The 25,681-nt window shown below is 47.7% G+C and overlaps 1 protein-coding gene across 1 annotated transcript in view; it reads left to right on the forward strand.

The window, feature by feature from the left end:
* The window catches only part of TBXAS1 (thromboxane A synthase 1), a 161,124-nt gene that overhangs the window by 102,983 nt on the left and 32,460 nt on the right, over positions 1 to 25,681 (forward strand). The window contains exons 7-9 of the mRNA XM_060108022.1: positions 825 to 973; positions 2,723 to 2,853; positions 6,924 to 7,238. Of these exons, the coding sequence (XP_059964005.1) occupies positions 825 to 973; positions 2,723 to 2,853; positions 6,924 to 7,238 (595 nt within the window). The remainder of the gene's footprint in view (positions 1 to 824; positions 974 to 2,722; positions 2,854 to 6,923; positions 7,239 to 25,681) is intronic.

Below are 25,681 nucleotides of genomic sequence, written 5' to 3' on the forward strand. Positions count from 1 at the left end.
AGCCCTTTTCATTATAAAAGGATATGAACACCCAGTTGTGAGCCTTGTTAGAAGCAACCTGACTACCCCTAGGACATAGCAAAAAAGAATTATTCTAGCTTAAAATGGCCATTTGGGGGGCAGGTTTCCTAGAGCCTAAGAGGTTAATTTTTCTGAAGCTACTGCCAGACACTTTTCCTTGTGTTTGTTTCTAAAATGCAATGTGTGTTTCCTATAATAATATACATATGTTCATGAAGCTGGTACCAAAGTTTGTCTTGTATTTATTTGAGCCTAAAAGGGCCCTGGTTTTTTGTTTGTTGCTCTTATGAAAACTGTAAAATCATTAGGAGGAAGAGGGAGACAGCTAATAAAACTAGATAATCAGGTTGTTAAGTTCATCAATCACAATTTGCTGTACATCCATCAGTCGTTAGACCCTGGCCTTGGATGGGCTCGGCAAAGCCTCTGTAAAGCACATAGGCTTTGGGTCAAGTGTTTTCCCTCCTTCATGGGGAGGAAAATGTAAAGTGTACTTCTTGGTTTTGACCGAGTCTGGTTTGAAGCTACCGGAAGGCTGAAAGTGGAATAGCTGAGGCTCTCCTCCCCCCCCCCCATCTTTGTCTAGATCGGCTGTTATGTGTTTATGTTTCCCCCTCAAATTCTGCGCTCACGCCCCCAGGATCTAATCCTGGGGGCTCCTCTCCCACCACCTCACTTCGGATCTGCCAGAAGCTCCCCTTTCAAACAGGTAGACCATGGAGTCGTGCCCCTCCAGGAGTGCGTAGGATGGGGAGGCCAGTGGCTGAGTCCCTTCCAAACACAAACTGTTCTCTCTCCCGTAGGTGCTACTGCTGCTACACCACAGATGTGGTTGCCAGTGTCGCCTTTGGCACCCAGGTGAACTCCCAGAAGGCTCCCGAGCACCCCTTTGTGAAGCACTGCCGGCGCTTCTTTGCAACCTCCATCCCCAGACCGATCCTGGTTTTAATCTGTAAGTACAGCTCCTGCGGAGGGGGCGTACATTGGGCAAGTTGGGCAGACCCCGTGACACCTCGGTGGCCCCAGGCAGCTTCGGGGCTCAGCCCCTGCCACCTGGAAAGGGTACTCAGGGTGTCTCTGAGAGTCACCCTGTGGAGTCTGCCCTGCAGAGCCCCTGTTTTCCTGGAGCCGCCCAGGCCCCTCTGTACCAGTCTGACACCACTTATTCCCAACACAGGTAGCCCTGGCCTGGCTCATCACTGCCTTAGTGAGCATGGCCGCCGCGCACGGGGCTGAGCGCTTCGCCTGCATTGCCTCTGTTAGTGCTGGTTTTCACCCCATCAGGAAGGCATTCTCCTCCCCCACTTTACAGATGAGAAAACTGAGGCTTAGAAAGGCAGAGCCAAGACTGGAACCCAAACCTTTCATTTTCTAGGGCATGTTTCTCACCCCCAGCAAATTCCTCCTTAGAACACTCCTCTGCTTGAAGCCAACGCATAGTGAATTAGAAATCATATGTGATGGGTGACTAGCAGATTACCGAATGCTGTGGAGACCAGTCTATTTATTTTATTTCTGTTTTAGAAGTGAGTTTTTACCCTCTGGCCAATTCCGGTATCTTCTTGCTTTTATGGAGGCAATGAAGTGTTGTTATTATGGTTATTGATGATTGCCATAATTCCTAACCATTCTGCTGGGCCGGTAAATTCTATTCATTCCTTGGTTAGTTTCATTCCCATTTCTGAGTCAATTTCTGTGGAAGCCCCTGTCACCTCCATCTGCTCTGCACTGACATTGTAGGAGTTGTCGCTCTGGAGGTCAAAGCAGCCTCCTCCTTTGCCCCTCACCCTCTGCACTCCAAGGGAAATGCCCTTGCCATCAACCATGGAGTGCCCTGCAGGGCAGGTGGGTCCGCTGTTCCATGGCTGCTACCACTCCAAGCCCTCCCTCCCTGCTGTGTCCTTTTGGTTCAGGCTCCCGCTGTTGAAAAGGGGCGGAGCATCCTGAGACCTGCGTGGATCCGTTAGGGTCCCCTCCCCCGTCTCCCACACATGCCTGTGCACAGTAGGCCCACCGTGAATGCTCAGGAGCTGAACTGAGCTGAGCTCCCCAGAGACGGGCTTGGCCCATGGCCCAGGCTACCGTCCAGGAGGGGCCAAGTGTCCCTGACCCAGGGAGCCTCATCCTGGAGGCTTGTCATGCCCAGGGCATGGTGGCAAGGACACAGGCTGCACATGGCACGGTAAGGGACGTGCCCACAGGGGACGAGGCCAGCATCCTTGTCAGCAGCTGCAGTGGCAGCTCTTAGAAACAGTTCAGGTGGCAGCTCTGGGGAAAATGATCCAAAGGGGAAAAAAAATGCAAATGACCAGAAAGTTAAGTAAGTAGATCGGCTTCTACCACTTGCTAAGACTTGAAACATGGCCTACAATCTGTTCCTTCCTGATGAAGTACGAAGACCTTGGACCCTCATCTCTAGGACCTGGGAAATTAACTTACAAGCATGAGACTTGAGGGGTAGATGGAAGTGGGATTCAACGGTACAGACGTTTATCCAGTGCTTACCATGGGCAAGGAAGTGTGAGAAGTCCCGAGGTAGAATAAGATAGAACCCTGCTCTGAGCAGCGGCAGTTCAGAGGGGAAGACAGGCCTTCAAAAGACTAATTCAAGGCCAGGGCTTGCTTCCTGGCAACAGGCATCTAATAGCCCTGGTTTATTCTCACCCCCTTTTCAATGCCACTTTTGTTTTTCTCTTTCAAGTATCATTTCCATCCATAATGGTCCCACTGGCCCGGATTTTGCCCAATAAGAACCGAGATGAACTGAATGGCTTCTTTAACAAACTCATTAGGAATGTGATTGCCTTGCGGGACCAGCAAGCAGCAGAAGAGGTAACGTATTTTAATAGGACACAGCATCGAAATGGAATAGGAGCTAAGTTGGCACCGCTGTCTGTTTTCTCTCGCTCCAGTCCCAACCCCACGCACCCACGCCACGCTGTCCTTCAGTGGCCTAACCACTTAGAGCTTGCCGGGGCAGCCCAGGCGGGGCGGTGAGGAGGGGTAAATAAGGAGAGAAAGGTGAAAGCAAGCAGGAAGGGAGGTGGGGAGAAGCCCAGAGCCATTTGTCCACACTCTGACCCAGGCGAGTAGAATTAAAGCTGTCCTCCCCGCAAGCTCACGGGCCTCCCTATTTCAAGCGTCACTCCCAGCACAGGTTACGGGCAGCCTCAGAGAATTTCCTAGGTACATTTGCCCACGTGTTTTTCATCAGTGTATTCTTTATATTGAAAAACAGCAAGATGGAGCTTTACAGCACAAACAGCATCATCATTAGAGGGGCGTTCGGGCAGCTGTCACCAACCCTACATTCCCTCTCTGCACGGAGGGCATTGCTGCAAAATGCGTGGTTGAGGGCCTTTGCGTGCTTCACTGAGACCTAGAAATTTCTTTCCTCCTTGAAGACTGGCCCTATGCTTGGCTCACAGTAGGAATCGAGTAAATATTTGTTGACTGAACTTGGCTGAGAATAGAAATAGGAATTTTCAGTGTTAAGGAAAATAATTTCAATATTGCATATGCTCATGCATGTATAATGCTATTCTTTATGGGCCTTACTGCAGTCAAGGAAATCACTTAAAAGGAAAAAACAAGACTGAAATGTCTCTTCCTGAACTGACTTGTGTCAGATGTAGCTTTAGCGTGTTTTCTCAAAGACTGGGCAGCTCAGGGGGGATCACCAAGCCGGGGACGGAGGTCCAGTGTTGCAACATTGGCCGAGCATGAGATCAGGGGTCAGTTAGTGGCCGGGTGCATGGAGCAGCCTCAGGCACAGCCTCGGCCTGCCCGGCTTCACTTTCTGGATACTGTGCAGCAAAGGTGTCCTAGACCAGAAGGTGACGGAAGCTCACAGGTGCAGACAAGCTCACAGCCCTTTGGCCCAAACCACTGAGAACTCAACCTGCCGCCCTTAGAGGTGTGAGAAGAATCAGCTCCCTGGTGTCCCTGGCCCAGCTCTGCTGTCTAAAAGGACAGACCGTTCTCATCCAGGTTCATGCCTCTCCAGGGTGAGGATGGAGCCTGGGGAAGGAGTGGCGAGGGAAGTCCCATTTTCAAACCTTAGTATTGCGGTGAAAGTCCTCCATCACACATGTGGGGTTTGTCACACACCCTGCCCCCAGCCTGAAACCCACTGGTTGTAGAATCAGGCTGAAAATTCTAACACTGTTGCACCAAATAGCTTACTAAGAGGTGAGGGGTTATTAAAGATCCAATTACTGGGATTGCCTCAAGCTTTTCCTTTTATAAACTCGAGAGCTATTTGTTTCAAAGGATGAGTTGATCTGAGAAAAACCTCCCAACCACAAATCCAAGACTGCCCGTGTCAAGACAGAGCTATATGGTTACTAAGAAAACTCGCTTTAAACCCATCTAAACTCTGTAGACATTCCATCAAGCAGATGTGTGTTTGCACAGTGGAAAATGCAGCACAGATGTTAAAAGGTAAATATTTTTCTAAGCTCTGGCCGATGGGTGGATTAGACACCTACATCTATCAGGGTGCATATTTTTCTTGGATATAACCATAAACCAGCACTGTTGCAGTCCTAAATGGGCAGTGTTCAAATAGCCTCCGTGATGTAGTGCAAACAAAAGAAACCCATCTACACTAATGCTCCTGTCCAGCGCACAGGCCCCAGAGAGCAGCCCTTTCCTCTGGCCTCTGGAGCTGGAGGTTAAGACAGATTTCTGTAAGGCTCCATAGCCCTGAAGCAGCCTGGCTGACCCGGGATGAGAGGAAAGGTTGCCAGCTGCAGCTCTGCCACGGGGAAAACCCAACAGTGTGGATGTGCCTGTGCCCCACCTCCCATCATTGCCCCCACATGACTCTAGCCAAGCCACAGGCAAGCCTCAGGGACCACAGCTGTACCGCACCCGAGGAGTTTCAAACGTGCCAGCCAAGAGAGAGCCCGGGGATGCTCTGGGGTCCCCAGCTAGCATCCAGGAGCCGACAGAGCAGAGGATGCTCACCTCCCACGCGTGCCATCGTGCCCTGCCCTGGGACCAGGCTTAGAGTCCCAGTTGTTGACCAGGCAACAGGAAGGCAGCTGGTGGAAAGCCAGCCCTTGTGGATGCCGTTTGGGAAGCAGAATAGTAGGGCTAGGGTGGAAAGAGGGTGGAAAGGGCCATTCTCTCAGCCATTCCCACCCGAGCAGACTGGCAGGACGCTGGGGCCTTGCCTCCTAAGTCTCAAGGTTCTTGCCACCCACAGGCTTAGCTGGAAGCCCTGCTGGAATCTCAGCAGACACCTGCCAAGGTCACAAAGCTGGGAAGCAGTAGAGCTGCAAATGTCTTATGTCTCCAAGGTTCCTGCTCCAAGTAGCATGCAGTTGCGAGCAGATCCAACACAGCCTTCCTCAAAATGCCCTTAGGGCGTTGCATGTTTATCTGTGGAGTTATTTATTGCAAAGCTAACGTGTGCTCCGCACAGTACAGGCATGGTGTGTGAGTGGGGTGGGGCAGGATCCTGCCCTGGAGATGCAAGCAACCCCACGTGACGTAACAACCACCTGAACAGATGCTAAAATGTGTGACATAGATTATTAATGCAATAGGAATTCAGACGCCAACCGGTTGAGAAAATGGTACAACAAGTAAAGTACTCTGAAATTATCACTTTTTCTGTTGCTGGTTCTAATGTTCTCCCTGATGTTGTTGAGTCCCATAAACTTCAGAAAAGAGTAACATATTGGTTGTCGCTCATCACATCAAAGAGCTGTTCAAAAATGGGATGTGCCAGGTACTCACTGTGTCAGCCCTAAAGCAAGACGTAAACACTTCCATTGTTACGATTAGGGGTAGTAAAAATAAAAAGAATATGCAGATTGCTGATAAGGAAGGTAGGGGAAAATGGGAAGAAACCTCTAACCACTTAAATGGGGTAGGAGATTCCTGAGGATAAAAAGGACCCACATGAGGAGGCTAGGCTAAGGGATGCAAAATACAGACTGGAGGCTTTGAAGACAGGCTTTACCAAAGCTAGTTCCCTCCCCCGCCCCCAGGTCCTGTTAAGTCCCTGCTGTGAGAAACACATGGCACAGAAGTAAGCCCTGGATGGTGGGGAAGTGAACAGTGGAGCACGTGCTTTGATTTAAATCCATATGATGCTTCAGTTGCTTTTTTGCTGGAAAGACCAACCAGCCAACAATACAAACACGGATAAAGTAAAAAAAAAAAAAAAAAGCCCCCCTGGTTTTCCCAGCTCCTCAGCTCACTGTGAACTGTGGGGTACGGATGTTGCTAAACATTTTTAGCAAAAATGGACAAACATAATAAAAGATATTGTCCATGTGCTGTTCTTACAGAAATGAGATTCTACTAGGCATACTGTATGGCAATGTGCTCTTTTTACTTACTGAAGTGGCTTAACATCTTCTTGACTCAGCCCGGATAGAGCAGCCTCATCCTCTGTAACGGCAGCTTCACAGTCTGCTGCTGGCTGCGCTAGTCTCTGAACCAGCACCGCAGTGAGGGATGGGCAGGGGGGTTCCAGGTTCTCTCCATCTCAGACAACCCTGCAATGAAAATCCTCGTTCCTATTGAGCTCTTTTTTTTTTTTTTTTTTTTTTTTTTTTTTTTTTTTTTTTGCGGTACATGGGCCTCTCACTGCTGTGGCCTCTCCCGCTGCAGAGCACAAGCTCCGGACGCGCAGGCTCAGCGGCCATGGCTCACAGGCCCAGCCACTCCGCAGCATGTGGGATCCTCCCGGACCGGGGCACGAACCCGTGTCCCCTGCATCGGCAGGCGGACTCTCAACCACTGCGCCACCAGGGAAGCCCTAAAGAAAATTTAAATAAATAAATAAATAAAAGCTGCGTGTGCACATTGTCTTTTGTGCTTCAAGAAGCCTCTCTTATGTGACTCTAAGGCCAAAATATGCGCTTTCTTCTTTTGTTCCTTAGAGGCGGAGAGATTTCCTCCAAATGGTCCTGGATGCCCAACACTCCACCACCTCCGTGGGCGTGGAGAACTTTGACATGGTCAGACAAGTCTTCTCTGCCACTGAATGCACAGTGAATCCTGCCCAGCAACACCAGCCCAGACTCCTGTCCAAGCCTTTGACTGTGGATGAGGTCGTGGGCCAGGCCTTCATCTTCCTCATCGCTGGCTACGAGATCATCACCAACACTCTCTCTTTCGCCACCTACCTCCTGGCCACCAACCCTGACTGCCAAAAGAAGCTTCTGAGAGAGGTGGACCATTTCAGCGAGAAACATGTGAGTCCAGTTGTCCATGTGATTGTATGTTCATAGAAGTGAAACTTATTTTTGATAACCATCTTGCTAAAATCACATTCTAAGTTTATAAGGGTGCCATGGCCCACCTTCTCCATCTCTCTGGGTTAACAAGTAAAATGGAGTGCTCAGAACAACAGGGAAAAAGAAAAAAAGAAAAGAAAAATTGTCCCATGCCTTCATGGTCTGGGGTGGTCCATGAAACCAAGCCTGGCTCAGAGAAGCTGCAGGGTCCCAGGCAGTCAGGGTCAAAGATCAGGGATGGGGAAGGAGGCCTGGTTTCCCAGTGCTCTGTCTGTGGAGTCTTCATGCTCAGGGAGGTGGATGTGAGCCAGAAAATGGAGCCAAGTGGAAGGCAGAAGCAGGCCTAAGGATGGGCCAAGTCAAAGCCGGAATGGAGATGGCGTGAGTGCTGAGGAATAGGTCTGTGCATGGAGTGATGTGAAACAGGGCCAAGTCCAGATTCTGGATATTCCTTCTAGATGGGGCTGCTCTTTGCTGGACTGGAAGCAAACTTCCAAAGGTGCTGAGCTCGGCTACTTTTTTTTCTGGGTGCTTATGTGTGTACTGCTTTGACTTATAAGTTGTTAAAGAAAGTCATTTAAAAACTCTGTGCTTTAAAAGGAAGACCACCGGGCTTCGCTGGTGGCGCAGTGGTTGAGAGTCCGCCTGCCGATGCAGGGGACACGGGTTCATGCCCCGGTCCGGGAAGATCCCACATGCCGCGGAGCGGCTGGGCCCGTGAGCCATGGCCGTTGAGCCTGCACGTCCGGAGCCTGTGCAAAAACTCTGTGCTTTAAAAGGAAGACCACCATAATAGAAATCTTTCTAGTACATTCGGATGTAATGACTATTACATGCACAATGTTGGGAGGAGGCCTGTTCAGTTATTGGAACCGTCAGAAATTTTTTTCATATATTGAGCTGAAAACTGCTTCCCAGGAAATTCCACTTCTTTATCCCACTGGGGAAAGTAGATGCAAGGTGAGCCTTATCTTTTGAAAACTGCACTACCTGTGTTACTAATTGCTTCAACTTCTGGCTCACCATGAGCTTATGGTCCACGTAAAGTTCTGTGACGTTATGACATCCGTCAAGCCCGGTGTCCCCAGTCCACTGTTTGGACCATTGATTTTCTGAGCACAGGTGCAAGAGTTTAGATTTATCCTTATTATTGCTCAAGTCAGCCAAAATAATTTTGAATCTTGATTCTACCATCTGTCATATTAGCAATTCCTCCAGCTCTGTGTCATCTGAGACTTGCTAAGCATGTCTCCTATTTCATCCAAGTCATTGATTAAAATGTTGAGCAGGACAGGTCTTCCCTCCAGGTTGACATTGATCTATTAATCAATATTCTCTGGGCATGGAGTCTCAACAAGCCATGAATCCGTTAACCCTACTACCTACTTCCACCACCCATCTCATCCCATTTCATAGGTAGTTGTGGGTTTTTTTCAGTTGAGGAGGTAAAGGAGGAAGGACCAAAGATGATTGGGGTACACTACTGCAAGAGAAATAAGGGGGGCTGAAGGTATATTAGGATGCAGTTAGGGCAGGAAACAAAACCCCAACCCCAAATGATTTAAATACACACATACAAAGGAGGGAGGTACTTATTAATACAGATCATTGAGCAGCTTAGGGGTAGATGTGGCTTCAAGCAAATCTTTATCGAGGCTCAAAGATAGGCTCAGGTCCTAGTTTCTCCCCACTTCTTGGTTGTGCTTCCTTCATACTGGTCCCATTCTCAGTTGTGCCCTCCTCTTGAAGTCCCAAGCAGCCTGCTAAGAACACCTGGGACTACAGGTTTCCTTGCTCATAACCAATGGAGAAGAGAGCCTGTGACCCCAAATTCTCAGCAAGAGTCATCAGGTTCACTCTGGTCAGAATGCTTAAGTCACTGCCCATTCTTGAACGGACTATTGTGGCCAGGGGAATTGGGGCATGGATGGGCTTCAGTCAATCAATCCCACCCCCAGAGTCAATTGTACCCAAGTCAGATGTCTGCAGAACTTGGGAGAACGACCTCCCAGAGGAAGCCCCGACAGCTATTCCAGGAAGGCGGTCAAGGCAGGAGAGGGTGTTTAGCCCCCGGTCTCCAATAAACCAGAAGGCAGGTCAAACTAAAGACTTTTAAACCATCTAGAGAGTGGTCAGCCATGTAGTGGACATGGTAGTGGGTTGGAGAGGGGACAACAGCTCTGAGAGATAGAAGTCATGATCCTCACCTTCAGGGAACTTAATTGCCAAATAAAACAATAAGTTACGTCTCTTACAACAATCCCTCCTTCCAAATGAACTGCTCCAGGGCAACAGAAGGCAGCACTTAATCAAGTCTAGAATGTGTGGTGTCATTCACAGAGCTTGGGGCTCCAGGAGTCTGTCCCACAGTTACACTGGGTACGTTCACCTGCACAGGGAGGGTTTCCATAGGCCTTCATTCAGAGGCCCTCACGCACACAACTTCTTACCTCTGACATGACCTAGACTGACCTTGACCTCAAGGAGGGTGATTCGATCTCACTAAACCCTGGCCTCCTTCAAATCCCCCCAGCCTAGGATGGGGGCTTCTTTACCCAGAGAACGACCTCCCATGAGGCTGTGCAGAAGGCTGCCAGGCACTGAGACCCTATGGGCAAATAAACAGATTTCAGGAGGTAAAGTTTTTCAAACTTTAATGTACGTAAAATCATCTGGGAAGATTGTTAAGATGCAGAGTCCAGGGCCCTTCCTGCAGAGATTCTCATTCCATAAGTCTGGGCCAGGGCCCAGGAACCTGTATTTTAAATACACATCCCAAGTGATTCTGACACAGGCAGTCCCTGGTTCCACCTTGAGAATACAGCCTTGGACTCTCAGGGTCCAGAGCCCTGCCCCAGCCATGAAAGCCCCTGGGTCATTTTCCTTCTCTAGGTAACAGGTGGGACTGTCTCTGAGAAATGGGAATATATAGAGCTGGTCTTCTTAAAAAATAAATTTGGTAGTCACAATAGTGTTAAAAGTTGTATAGCCTTGCACGTGGTACACACGCAGTAAATATTTTCAGGTTCTCTTTTCTTTTCTTTTTTTTACTGTAATCAGAGTTCTGTTAATATGGGCCATCTGACGGAACATGGAAATGCAGATTAGATGTTCACACATTAGATATTTTCCTGAAAATATTCCTGAAAATTTGCATGTAAAGTATGACTTGTGATAATTTTCCTGCTGGTTTCCATTCAACAAATATTTTCTGAGTGCCAGTTAATACCAGAGTCAGGCTCCAGACCCTACACTCAAGGATGTTCTGACCTAATTCTTCCATGATATCCCTGTAGAGCCCTGCACATCTCATTAGATGGTCTTCCCTTGTATTTGTCAATGAGGTCACTGGATTTGAGCTCTAGAGTTTCTCTTCCCTGAGCCATACCCTTTTTTTAGCAATGCCCTAAGAGAATCCAACAAAAGCTATGCTTTCTGCTGACAGTAATAGAAAACTCAACCGAGGCTGGCTCAGAGTTTATTGACCCATGTAACTGAAAACTCCAGAGTAAGGCTGCCTTCAGGTATGGCTTGATGCAGGGGCTCAAACTCCGTCACTGAGACGCAGGTTTCTGTCTCTCCCCCTCTCTCAGCTCCACTCATGCTGGGCACACTCCGTTCTTGGACAGGATCTCCCCTAGTGGTCTCAAGACAGCTGTGTAACCAGTATGTTGAACAGCCTAAGTGAACATGGAATCCTGAACATGGAATCCTTTTATGTTTTTTCCAATTATTTCTTTTAAATATGCTCTGACAAATCTCATCCCCTTTCCTTGATGATACTTCGGACAGATCGCAAAGGTTTCTGTTCCCTTTGGCATTAAATAGCTCAGCAGTCTGGTCCAGGTTAAAACTTCAGTCTCAGACCCAGTTCAATGCCCTTCCATCCCTTAGCTCAGGCTGACCTATGGCCTGAGGAAGCTGTCTGGGGGAGGGGGTGTGGTCTGTTCTTCACCCACCTTCCTCTCCTTCCCCCGTGTCTCCTGTACCCCCATCTCCTCCCAGGGGTGGGGCTTCTAACAGATCCCTAAATCCTGCCTGAAGGGGGCTTCTCTTAGCCCCTCCCCTGTGGTATGAAGGTATGTGGCCTCTGGTATGAAGCGGACGGATGCAGGCGTTATTCAGAGGGCTGACTCCTGCGACCACCCCATATATCCCCACAGTTCCCTGATGGGGGAGGGGCTCCTGCCTCACAGGTTCTGGGTGCTGGGGTCTCCTGGTGGCAGCCAACCCTCTTAAGCAGGGTACTGGCAAGGTGGCTGGAGCTGACCAATGATGCCTTGCAGTATCTGAGTGGCACACAGGAGTCACACATCATGGCCACACCCACAGGGGCTACTCCCTCTGCTGTCCCCACTCTGTGCCCTGACATCTCTCTCCAGTTACTTTTCCTTTGCTCAAATAGGTAGAGAGGGGCTTCCTTGGTGGCACAGTGGTTGAGAGTCCACCTGTCGATGCAGGGGACACGGGTTCGTGCCCCGGTCCGGGAAGATCCCACATGCCACGGAGTGGCTAGGCCCGTGAGCCATGGCCGCTGAGCCTGCGCGTCTGGAGCCTATGCTCCGCAACGGGAGAGGCCACAACAGTGAGAAGCCCGCGTACTGCAAAAAGAAAAAAAAAAATTGGTAGAGAGGGCAAATGAACAATTGTGCTGCATCAGCAGGCGGCTGCCTCGTCTCTCTAGGAACGGTTCTTTTGGAGTGCCCCCCGACCTCCTTGACTCAGGACAGGAGAACTCTTCTCCAGGCTGAAGACCCCTTGCTCTGATACGTTTTCCTTAAGTCCCTCTCATCTTTTCATAGGCTGAGGATAAGGGCAGTGGACAGCTGGTTCAGGTCCAGCATGAAGGCAGAGTCTCTGTCCTGGAGGTTCTCAGTGAAAGTCTCGCAGCATCTCACTGACAGAGACTGGGTCACGCGCCTGCCTCTCAGCCCATCACCGGGGCTGAGGGGAATATGATGCTCTGAATGGCTTAGACCTGGGTCACTCCCCATCTCTGGAGTTGGTGCCCAGAAGGGGCCTCGCCGGAGCCACTCAGAGCTCAAATGGAGGAGGAGGGGGTCCCTAAACCCCTGTTACTAGAAGTGGGGTGAGTGGCTGCTGGGTGGCCAGAAAACAGTGTGTCCACCCATGTACATGGAATCCATGGTCTCCAGATTAGAAGCTCCCACTTTCAAATTCTGTGCTATGCAATCACCCTCACCTTTCCCCTGAACCTGTAAAAACCAGCTTTCCAAAGGTGAAGGTATAAATCCAACAGTGACTAGTACTTCCTGGCCTTTTGCATTTCTAAATGATGTGTACTTCTTGTAAATGATGTGGCCACTTCACACCAAGTGTCTGGTGATGTCCACAGAGCCAGCCAATGCTTCCTTATTGGTTAGAGTGATGCCCGGGTTGGCAGTTGGCCTCATAGCATCCTTTACCAGTGAAGACGGGAAATTGTCAGTGGTGAGGCCACTAATTCAGGGGCTCTCCTTGCACAGAACTAAACTTCTGGCACATATGGGGACACTCCAAGGCCATCCTTCACTATTGGGGATTATCTTGATACATGCTTTACAACCCACGCGTTCAGTGCGGTAATACCCCATCTCTCACCACCCTTTTTGACTCAAGTGGCCTTGATTGCTTTTCTCCTTTCAGGGCAGAGATCTCTGTTCCAGTAAAAAATACAGCTATAATACAGTCTATAATGCATGCCTCAGGGCTGCTTCTTTCTAGAACATGTATGTTTTCTCCCAAATCATCTGGCTTTGGAATTGTGTCTGGCCTCCCTTCCTTTCACAAAACTTTCTTTCTCAAGTCACCAATCTCATGGAGAACTCTTTTTTCCCCATGTGTTTCCTTAGTCATCTTAAAGGGGAGGTACCTTCAATAGTGGAGGGGTGGGGAAAGATTTGGACCATTTGGACCACTTGTAAAATTGAGAAAACACACAAATTATTTAATAAGACCTCTGTAGTATGGATGCTTCATTGTGTTCTCCAATATCTAATTTTGAAAAGGATGAGTAGAAAAAAAAAAACTTTCCATATAAATTGTTTTTGCTAGAGCTTTAGCACTTTATGTTGAAATTATTGACTTTTGATCTGGCTAAACCATTCTCTTTCCTTCTCTTTGGTGCCGGACTGTGGCAGCCAAAATTTATGACCCATTTTCCTTCTGCTTAATTTGTTGTTATAAATCAGCTGTGCAGAATCCAGTTGTAAATTTATCACAAATTGGACTAGATTGATATACAACCTCTCTTCAGGATAATTTGAACACAGTTATGCCTTAGAAGGAAGGCCAAATTCTTAAAACTTCTCTTGAAGAGCTGCTTTGTAACCATTATAAATACCTAATTAAAATACAACTTTTTCTCTTAAGGATAAAAGAACATTCTATGCTGGGTATTTCAGCTGATTAGCTCATGCTGCTAATGTGAGCAAGGTTGAGGATTTGTTCCTTGAAGTAGCCAGAGGATCTCAAAGGAAAAAAGCATATTCTGTGGCTACACACACACACACACACACACACACGCACGCACGCACACACAGAGTCATTTTGCCCCATCCAGCTGTTTCATAAATACATGTCCTTTTTCACAGGGGTAGGGTTGGGTGGAAAAACTGTGAATATCTTAACACAAATTCATCTTCACTATGGAAAAACAAAGTCTCCCAGTTTGGATTCCATTCAGGGTCAATCTTCAGGGTCATTTTCACAGGGAGTAGGCCAATCTTAAATTTGGTTTTAAGATTCAAGTGAAAAACTGGAAATGGGTTTTTCCCCGTTGAGAAGGTTTCCTGCCCTACGTCCAGGTCTGCTGGGGCCCTGCTGTCTGACAGTTTAGGAGGGGTACACTCAGCTGCTCCCCTGATTCAATCTCCCAGCCACACAGGGCTTAGTGGTTCTTGTGGGAGCTTCCCTTTCCTACAGATCCCATAATAGTACAACAGAACACAACGCAACGAGGTACAAAGCAAGAGATAGGAACAAAGAACACCTTACAGCTCTAAAGTCAAACTGTGAAACAGAGACGAGGACGGGGACCCTGGCACGGTGAGGGTAGTGTCCACAGACGGCAGTACCAGCCTCAGAGTGGAACGCCTCAGAATATAATGTACAGGGCTTCCCTGGTGGTGCAGTGGTTGGGAGTCCGCCTGCCGATGCAGGGGGCACGGGTTCGTGCCCCGGTCCGGGAAGATCCCACATGCCGCGGAGCGGCTGGGCCCGTGAGCCATGGCCGCTGAGCCTGCGCGTCCGGAGCCTGTGCTCCGCAACGGGAGAGGCCACAGCAGTGAGAGGCCCGTGTACCGCAAAAAAAAAAAAAAAAAAAATATATATATATATATATGTATACATACATACATATATATATATATATATAAAATGTACATATGAATCCCGTGGGGATCTTGCTAAACTGCAGGTTCCGACGCAGTAGGTCTGGGGTGGGGCCTGAGACTCTGCATTTCCAGCAAGTTCCCAGGTGACGCTGATGCTGCCAGTCCATGGCCCACACTCTGAGCAGCCAGGTTCTAAACCCTAAAGACTGCACCTCCCTTCATTGTGATGTGCGTAGCAAGTATTTATTTCTAATGAGAGCTAAAGTACTGATGTTCTCCCAGTGATTTACCTTTTGTTAATAAAGTAAAACAGTTTCAAAATTATTCCAACGATAATGGTGTCACTCTCACTTGACTGAGTGAGAGAGAAAGTGATGCAGGAATTAATTCTGGATGTGTCTTCAGAAGTGTATTGCCTATAACCCTAAAATCATCTTGCTTCCTTAAATACAGTTGCCCCTTGAACAACACAGGGGTTAGGGGTGCCAACCTGCTGCACAGTCAAAAATCTGCATATAACTTTTGACTCCCTGAAAACTAAACTACTTAGCCTAAGTAATAGTAGGCTAACAAACTCAGCCTACTATTGACTGGAAGCCTTACAGATACCATAAACAGTCAATTAACATATATTTTGTATGTTATATTATACACTGTATTCTTACAATAAAGTAAGCTAGAGAAAAGAAAATGTTAAGAAAATCATAAGGAAGAGAAAATACATTTACAATACTGTCCTGTATTTATCAATACTGTAAGCTTACTTCGTCTGTTTATAAGACGAATCATCTGTCAGTACCTGCATCAATATTGTCTTATATGATACAAAACACTGTAGATGTTATAGGTGCTACTAACACTAGACATCAAAAAGGAAAAGATAATGTTAAAAAGAAATTCATATTTATTTACAGGTATAATGATTCATGCATTGATAATGAAGAAGCAGCAATATGCTTGCTTTATGGTAGCCTAGCCTATATACTAATCGTTATAAAAGTTTGTATGGCATACAGTATTATAGTCACATTCATAATACAGTATTGGAAACATAGTTACATTTTTTTAAAAAACCACTGACCCATGATGACAGGCTGATAAAGTTTCTCTAATTATGAGAGAAGCATACTGTATGTAATATAATTATTTGAAAGCAAAGTTATAGAACAGTAAGAAAACTAACACATTATAAAATTTTATATTAAATATCACCTTTATGCCTATGTAAGGATAGACTAGTATCTACATATATTTCATGCGTGCATGACATACCTTTTTCTTGATTTTTTTGATATTTCTAGGCTACGTGGTTTGTAAGTTTTTTTCAAATTGTCACAAATTGCCAACAATTTTTCCAAAATATTTATTGGAAAAAAACTGCTTATAAGTGGACCCGTGTAGTTCAAACCCGTGTTGTTCAAGGGACAACTGTAATGTCCTCTGGAGTCGGGGGTGGGGCCTGGGGGGGAGCTTTTGAGTTGATTTAAAGTTGTTTTCAAGGCAGATGAAAGTGGCAACCAAAGCCTTCTCTCCAGATTCACATGTAGACTGGGGATCTGTCACATTCGACAGGCACCCACCTGGCTGGACCTTTCAAGCAGGGAGCTCCATCTAGACCATATGCACCTCTAAGGAGCCCCTGGTGTATACGAGAGCTTTGGGTGTCAATTGAGAGGCCATGTCAAAGCACCACGGTCAAAGAGAACTTCCCTGATGCTCTCTCCCCGGGGGGCCCAGAGCCAAACCTGTACTGCAGAAGCAGGGGCTACAGTGGGAGACCTTGGAATGTGTCCAACTTGCTCACTTCCTGTCCTTCTTTCTGGAAGTGTCTGACCCAGAGAAGCAGACTCTCTCACCCTTCCCTGGCATCCCAACAACCAATACCAGAGCAGAGAAGTCTTGACAGCCTACAAGAGGGGCCTCTCTGGTGTGTACCTGGATCTCCATCTTGGAAGTTAAGATTTGTGGCTACTGCTCCCAAAGCACCAATTCTGGGAAGGAAGAAGGAAGACAGGATGGGAGGCATATCTGTGCCCCATCATTAGACAATGCAAGAGTCTCCAAAACAAGGTGAACAGCTAACCTGGACCGGGGACAGAGGTCTCAATTTTAAAGTTCTCAGATACATACACCACCCAGGGCTCAAATTCTTCCACATCGGCTGGAGACATTCAAAGCCCATGGCCACAGTGACCCCTGGGGAAACTGACCTGTCTTGACTTTGAACTGCCCCCAGGGGCTTCAGCGATGGCAGCCACATCCCCCGGGCTTGTGCCGTCCAGAACTCAAGAGATCCGGGCAGCTCCCTGGCCTCTTGCTGTCTTTCCTCTCCCTCCTCGTCGACCCCATTTCTCTGTTTTCTCTCTTTTCTTCAATGTTCGCAGCACCATTTAGCCTTCTTGCTCTCTCTCTTTCCCTGATTCTTATTCTGGCTTTAGGATCCAGAGAGACACAGAAGCTTCCCCACTCCGCCCCGTGACCCACTGCCAACTTGGGAGCCCCTGGCCATCCCAGAAGCCTGTAACTGCACGGTGATGTCCCACTATGGGTGCACTGTGGGTGGTCAAGTGGGAGGCTGGTTGGAAGCAGGAGGGACTTGCAAGTGTGCCTTCTGGGCCACCCGGCTTAACCAAGTGTGGCACTTCAGCACTGTGAAGTGCTGTGAATTTTTAGCAGTTAATGCTCCAACTCCCACCCTCCCTTGAAGAGATGTTCCCCCTGGGAATGGGGCACACCAATTAGCATATATTTGGCATCTTTCATGTGGCGACTCAGAGTATTTTATATTCAATATCTGGGCCTCTAGAGGGGCCAAGCTTTGCAAAGCAAATAAGCTGGCGGCGTTGGTTCATATCTATCCAGAAAAGCGAGAATTGAAAACAAACTTGGGAAAGTGAACTCCACAGATGAAGCTTGGTGTTCTGTGGGTCCGCTTGGCATTGAGCTAGATTCTCAACCGAATGGCTCATTTATTTAACTACCGCTCACATTATGGGCTCTTAAGACATCAAAAGTATGCATTTTATTCCCAACAATTGGCTTTTGGAATAAACAAATAAACACATACTTTTTAAAAAAACGTCACTGGACTCTGTTGACCAGTGGCGGAGTAGGAACTTCAGAATGGTGACATCCCGGGCAAATGTAAAGACTTTTTAGATCTACCCATCACTAGGCATCAAATTTCGCCATTAGGAGGTGCTTCCTTTGTTTCAACACACATCCATTATTAAATGCCACTGCTCTTGGGAGGGGTGATGTACTCAAGTCCCCACTAGGGCATCAGCCCCATGAGAGCAGACTCTGCTTGTCACACTGGTGTATCCCAGGGCCCCCAACCGTGCCTGGCACACAGGAGGCTTGCGACAAATAGGTGACGAATGAATGAATGTTCACTCCTTTTCTAACTGGAGACTAACCCAAAGCAAATTTGAGGGAGGGAGTCGTAGGGAGGTTACTGCAAGCTAGAAGGAAGGAAGCAGACCAGAATCAGCGAGAGAAGGCACTGCCGAGGGAGATGCGGGCAGGTGAGAGGGCACTCGAGGCCCCTACAGACCTAGTCGTGCTCCCACAGGGCTTCTGTGGGGCTCAGAACCTGTCATGCCAAGGAAAGGAGGGAACCTGGGCACTCAGGGTCCAAGGAGACTTTAGAGGCCATGTAGGGCAGCCTCCCACCCAGGACCGAAATCTGAGAGAAGGGCATGCCCCTCTGCTTGAATGCTCCCAGGAGCAAAGAACTCACTACCTATCGCCCTCCCATTATCCTTGATGAAGCTCTCTCTTCCTTACTGAGGGTTGAAATCTGCCTCTGCTGATTGCCCATCCACTTGCCTTTTTCCTACTTCTCTCTCAGTTCATGGTATTTGTCCACTAGCAATCAGCAAATTAATAGTTTCTGTCTAGGGGGCCACTTCCACACTCACTCATAATCTGTCATCAGGCATCTCAGAGACAGAGAGAGGAAGGAAAATTGGGAAATCAGTAGAGGATAAAGAGACCTTTCTAAAATGTTTGCTTGTGGTCCAGACAGTCCATTTACTTTCAGTTTTCTGGTCAGTCTGTTTTGCCCCAGGACTGTGGACAGCATTACGTTTTGTTTTGTTGTGTATTGTGTTTTCTTTTCCCCCCAGCATTATGGTTTATAGCTGAATATGGTACATGTGACAATATCAACCACGTGAGCCTCCTACTTCAGGCATAGGAATATTCCAGATCAGAGAGAATGTCTGACTCCCCTATGAATTGCAATGTGTAAGGTTTATAAAGTTAAGCACTTAGAATTCTGTCTTCAAAATTTAAATATTTAGATTGGGTCTCTAGGACACAAAAGGCAACACCTGTTTCTCACTCGCTTAATTTGATTTTTTTTTCTTCTTTTTGGTAGCACAAGTTGATTTTCAAAGCCTCATTCCTTGAATGTTCCCTATAGGAGAAATGTAATTAAACTCCACTGGCCTCCCCCTGCTGGGACCAAGCTGGGGCCAGAGCTGTAGGAAACATAAGACAGATACCCTGCGCAAAGAATCCTTATTATAAGGATGAGAAGAGAAATCAACCTCCCTCTGGTTATGAGCAAGAAGCTTTAGAAGGCCACCCAGGCTCTTTTTGCAATGGGCTTAGTCTCCAAGACATTTTAATTAGTAATTTAAGACTGGAAGGAAGAGGATCAACTCCTCACCGCCTCAGTGATAGGCAAGGACTTCAGCTCCACGAGAAACTGGTTCAAGTGCTGAGAAGGAGGGAGGCCCGGCGGGAGGGTGGTTCTCGACAAACTTTTTCATGGAAATGGCACAGCTAGGTATCCTGCCCCGTCATTCACTGTGTTTGGGGTCCCACTCGTTGAAGGTGGTTCTCAGCCCTTACCGCGGACAGGCATTGCCTCTTGCTGAGATACCTGGCAGGTGGCGAGCCAAGAAGCACTCACTTAGGGAGGGGCTCTCAATCACACTTGCACAAACCTCGACTTCTCTGTGACTGAGGAGCACTGCCCCCCAAAGTGCCAGGCCCAGCCCTGCCGAGGGCCCACATGGGGGCATAGAGCTGCTACTCACTGGCAGTGTGACGTGGGTGACTGGCATAATCTCTTTGTTCCTCAGTTTTCCTATCTGTAAAATGGGAATAGCAACAGTGTGTAGCTCATAAGTCTGTCGTGAGGCCTAAATGAGTGAATCCATGTACGATTCTGGGCACAGTGCCTGGGTATTTATATATATATATCCCCCTCTACTCTCATCCCCTCTCTGTGCATCAGTTTCCTTATCTGTGAAAGGACTAGACCTCTTCTCTGCTGGCAGTGATGACGATGATGATGATGATGACTGAATGTTTACATGCCAGGCCCTAAGCTGAATATTTTACATACAAAAGTTAACTTGATTCTCACGATAACTTTATGAAGTAGCAACTATCACCATCCCCATTTAAATGATGGGAAAAGACAGGCTGTATAAGTCAGGGATCTCCAGAGGACCAGAACCAATAGGAGAGAGAAAGCGGGTAAGAGAGAGAGGTTTGAAGGAGTTGACTCCTTCCATTGTGAGGCTAACATGGCCAACATCTGCAGGACCGGCCAGCAGGCTGCAAACTCGGGCAAAATTCGATCATGCAACCTTGAGGCAGAATTTCTTCTCTAGGAAACCTCGGTTTTTGCCTTCAGCTGATTGGATGAGGCTCATTTCCATTATCAAAGGTAATCTACTTGGGGCTTCCCTGGTGGTGCAGTGGTTGGGAGTCCGCCCGCCGATGCAGGGGACACGGGTTCGTGCCCCGGTCTGGGAAGATCCCACATGCCATGGAGCGGCTGGGCCCGTGAGCCATGGCTGCTGAGCCTGCGCATCCAGAGCCTGAGCTCCACAACGGGAGAGGCCACAACAGTGAGAGGCCCGCGTACCACAAAAAAAAAAAAAAAAAAGGTAATCTACTTAAAGTCAACGGATTGTAGGTGTCAGCCACAACTACAGAATATCTTCACAGCAACACTGAAATTAGTGTTAGGTTAAATAACAGGGCACTACGGCCTAACCAAATAGGCACAAAAGACTAACCATCACAGAAGCATTCAGAAAATAAGCAACTTGTCAAAGGTCAGACACTAGGAAGGGCCTAGTCTGGACTGGAGCTCACATCTCCAGCCAGTCAATCTCTGTTCTTCTCAGCACTGTCTCTAGCGTTCATGAGTCTTCAGTTATTCCTCAATGGCGTGTGCCCCGCCTCGGGGGGAGGGTCAATGACAGCGCCAGCATTTCGCTAAAGAGGGGCTACCGGGCTGCCTTCGGGGATGAGTGGCTTGCAGTTGTGTTTGCACCACACATTCATGGCATCGAGAACATGCCAACTGCCCAGGGCACACAGCGTCACTGCCCAACTTTACCAGCGCCATCTTTGCCCTGTCATCCTGGCTCTTGGCCTTAAGGATAATACGTTTTCCTGGAAGATCCTGGGTTTCTTGTGGCTTTTTCAGGGTCCGTTCTCTGAGTTTATGAATTCTTTCTTCATGGCCCACAGAGTCGAGATGAAGAGCACGGGAACAGCTTCTTCCCTGATGCTCATACATCCCTGGACGCTTACCCTACGAGGCAGGAACATTCCTGAAGCAGGAACATCATACCCCCAGGCTGCTTTCTACCTCTGCAGACACCCTTCTTGGTGCTTTTCTCACTTTTCCATGAAGCTGATCTTGTCTCATTCATTGTAGAAAGTTCTCCTCCTGCCACCCCAGACTTTCTCTTTGGGTCCCATGACCCTGGAATTTCTCATTAGCTGCATTTCCTTGTACTTCACTGTCACTGTACTCTTTGGTAAAGAGCATGAAATGTGCATCTGAGATGTCTGTCTGGCAGCCTCATTGCCAGCCTGCTCCCCACCCCACCCCGACCCCGTCTGTCCATCCCTAGTGCCACGGTGGAGAGGGGCACTGTCCTCCCTCTGCCTGGGTCTCTACTGGACGCCAGATTTGATGCTCTCCTGGCTGGAACCAGCTGTTAACTGCTGCTGAAGCCATTTGCATCTTGATTTAGGCAAGTCCTTGGGAAATGGTCAAGAGCCAGGGAACAGCCCTGCATCCTGAGACTGCAGAGGTGCTGCCTGCCCCGCGCCCAGAAGTGGGCTCTTCCTGCCTGACCCCTCCCTGACATCACTGCCACATGCCGCTGCTACCCTCGGACGCCACACAGAGCAGGACCTCCCCGAGTTCCCAGAGTCTCTGACTGAAGTGGGCTGAGGCCTGGGGTTATAGAGCAGACCCCAGCCCGCCTCGGTGCAGAATCTGACTTCAGGCAACGAGAGACGCGCTCACACTTCCTTCTCTCATCCACGCAGCAGCTCAGACCAAGGGCCCACATGCACATCAAGGCCCAAGAGCCGCCAGGGGGATCCCCACGTCCTTGAGCACTTACCAAAATTCCCACTTGCTGGGATCCACCCCAGAGGTTCTGACGTAGTTGGCCTGCCATGAATCCCAGGCATCCCTTCTTTAAAAGCCCCCAGGTGATTCTAAGATGCAGCCAGGTAAAGAGCCATTGCCATACTCCCATGAGGTATATACGCAAACTTAACTTTAACAGTGACCTCGGCTTGCATTATGAAGGACAAGACTAATTTTATAAATACGCTGCATAATGACTGCAGCTGCTTTTTGCTTTTTAGAAGGTCACTCACTCATCGGGTCACCAGAAAGCAATGGGTTTTCTGTGACTGTTCTGTCATTCAGATCCAGCCCATCCAGAGAGCCAAGAAACAAAAGCCCTGCCCGGCGAGCCCCACGAGCCCCACGACGTGGTTGCTCTGGAACACTCAGCAGACCAGCTTGTTTGAAAGAAACTCTTAGAATTACGGTCCTTCAGTCTGGAGGATACCAAACCCAAGAGGTCATCTGGTCTGTGCCCCACCTGCAGGAGCCGGAGAGGCTATTTCTCCATCTTACAGATAGGAGGACTGAGCCCCAGGGAGGCTCCCTCAGGCCACATCTTATCTCTGAATGAAGGAGGTGTGTTTCTGGCTGCCCTGGGCCTGCCCCTCCTCCATCCTCTCACCTTTCCCCGAAAAGCTCCTTTAATGATTCCCCAGCCTGCCCGCAAATTAGTGATTTGTAGACCTAAAAGATAGTAATGATGGTGGTCACCACCCTCATCATCGAAACAGTAAACATTTATGAAGCACCATAATCATTCATCATAAATTTTATGTGGTAAATAAATCTGACCTAACTCTATAAAGAAATCGGCCCTTGCAAACAAGGGATGTTACATTAATTACAAATCTTCCAGAAGCGTCTCATGGAAATGTCTCAGGTTCCATGACACACGTACCTACCATTTGGCGGTTTTGTTTCTGGGCTTGAATCTCTGTGAATTCCTTGTACAGTGTTAGGGCTATCATCCCTCTTCCCTGCTCTCGGTCTGTGACCTGTGGCCGGTTGTAACCCTCTGCTGTTTACGTGAGCTACGTTAAGGCCGGGTGCAGAAACACCCCATGTCCAGCTTGGTTTTATCCAGGAGTGCTCCTCAGGGATCAAATGTTCACTAGAGATTAATACTGATAATAATTATGATGGAGAGAAGAAGAAGAAGAATTACTATTCATTGAACACATGCTCTGTGCCTGGTGCTGGACCAAGCAATTCTAACAGCCAATTTGATATTTTCGAAATATAGAAAATATTTCCCACTTTAGAGATTAGGAAAGTGAAACTTGGAGATTAAGTGACTGGCTCAAGGTGGAAGCAGAGCCCAGATGTGAACTCAGATCCATGCGCTCAGAGCTCCTTGGCACTGTTTTGGGAATGACCACCTGGTCTGCAGGAGATTGTTCTATGACGGCAAATGGTTGGCCACAGCACACCTCTGGGACACATGTATGACCATTTTGCTAGTACTGTGACAGCCGGGTCTCTGCCAGGGTGTTGGGGAATCCCCAAAGTCCTCCTCTCTTGGGTGTCCCCTCCCTGTCCTCTGCCACCAAGTACCTAAGGACATTATCAGAATAATGGCTTTTTTTACTTGGATCTTTGGCTCTGAGAAACCAAGAAATCCTAGTAAGTCAAGATGTGTTTGTCTTTACCATAAAAACAACAAACAGATTAATTTATTTCAACAACCAATAAACAGATCAAACAAAATAAAAATCCATAGCAAAAGAAAGGGAAAAGACCCTAAGCCAAGAAGTACAGTTTCTTTTTACTTAACATCTGACAAATTTATATTCTCCTCACCTGCCCTTGGGTGTCTTAAACTTCTATTAATATTTCCACGTAAAAAAATTTGTTTCCATGTAAAATCTACCATATCAGGAATTCCTCTATTCATTCTGTCCCTTGGGTTTCAGAGAGACAGTTTCTTCCTCTGGGAATAAGTCATATGTCAAACCTGTCATTTATCACCACGTCTAGTAGAATATTTCTTCCTGTCCCTCAAAGTTTAGCTTCAAGCCCACTTAATAAAATCTGTGAATAGCCTGACAAACATCCTCCTTAGGCGCCATGAGATTTCTGGTGAGATAGGCCATAATCTCGCAAAACAAATCCTGCCCATTGCTGGCATCTAAACAGTATCCTGTTAAATGTCCATACTTGCTTTCCTTTTCTACAACTGGAACAAGGATGAAAACATCACCCATGCCTCCAAATCTTATTTCCTACAATGAATTTAAAAGCCTTGGAGATGCAATGCGGGTTTCTTCTGGTTAGTCCATTCATGTCCATGCAAATCAGCTGAAGTGAGAATTGGCCCGTGGGTTTAATCCACCTCTGCTGGTGCTCCCTCTTGGACAGAAGTTTCTAGAAATCAGCACTTCCTAGTTGACTATGTTAGGTCATTAGAGGCCTCTCCCTCTTCAGCTGGGAAAGTCAGTGACCAGAAAAACAACAGATTTCCCCCTTAGAGTTTGTTTTCCTAGTCACTTTCAGAAAGTCAGGAGTCAGCAACCTTAGAAGTAATTTCACTTCCTATCCCCTCCTCCCCCTCTTCTTCCTCCTTCTCCTCTTAGGCAGAATGACATGCTTCTGCTTCTTGACCCCTAGACAGGCTCAGCTGTTGACACCCTGAGTGCAGGATCCTCTTGGTCCTCACAGCTGGGCATATAGTAGGCGCTCAACGTTAGTTGAATGAATGAATGAAAGCTAACATCGAAACAAACTGAGAGATCATTCAACCTAACCCCTTTACTTTGTAGACGAGGAAACTGAGGAAAAGGACATTAGGAGACCACCCAAGACCACGCTGTTTGGGTGTGGTTTCCTGACTCCCAGGCCCCTCCTCGTTTCTCCATGTGTCCTAATAGCCTGTCCTCCTCTCCTAAGACAGAGTGTAGATGGTGTGCCCTTGTCCCTACCCGCCACTGCTGGGGAAGGGAGAGTTCGAATTTGCAGTGGGGGAGCAAGTACAGTACACCCCCAGCACTCAGTGCCTGTATTTTCTCTTCTGGATGAACAAAGAGTCCTTTTTAAATTGTATAGGCCTCACCTGCCTTCCTCCTGTAATTTCTGCTGCAAACAGCCTGCCTTCCAAGCCTGGCCTGGCAATCTTCAAAGATTCCTTAAGGCCATCTGGCTCCCTGCCCTCCTCTGAGCTTCTGCTGTCGGGACCCCTTTGGGGATGTAATGTGTCCTTCATGAGATTTTACCCCTACTTTCCAGAAGAGACACGGGCATTTCATCCACAAATAGTATTTCACATTTTTTAAAAAAATTATAAATGCTTAAAAAAAAAACCCAAAACTGGTGGCATACCAGGAGCCTTCAAGAGGATGACAGTCATCAGTTAAAAAATTAAGCAAATCAGCCTGAAGATAAGGCATATCTATTATGCTCTGAATATGAAATTAGCCAACTGGTGGCCATTTCTACAGTGATGCTATAGAAAGGAAACAGCAGAAATTGCTTTTTTTCCCTTCACCAAGAAACGTGAAGGCAGAGATCAAAAACCACATTTTTTCCCTTCTCGCTTGTCCAGTCAAGCTAACCTTCACGACGCACAGTGTTTATCGGTGGGAAACTGCCAACTTCTAGATGAAAGACAGGGGTGTACTCTCCTGTTTTTCACCACCAAGCTGTGATTCTTCTGAAAGGTATTA

Source organism: Mesoplodon densirostris, chromosome 9 (genome assembly GCF_025265405.1).
Source record: "Mesoplodon densirostris isolate mMesDen1 chromosome 9, mMesDen1 primary haplotype, whole genome shotgun sequence".
Lineage (NCBI taxonomy): Eukaryota > Metazoa > Chordata > Mammalia > Artiodactyla > Ziphiidae > Mesoplodon > Mesoplodon densirostris.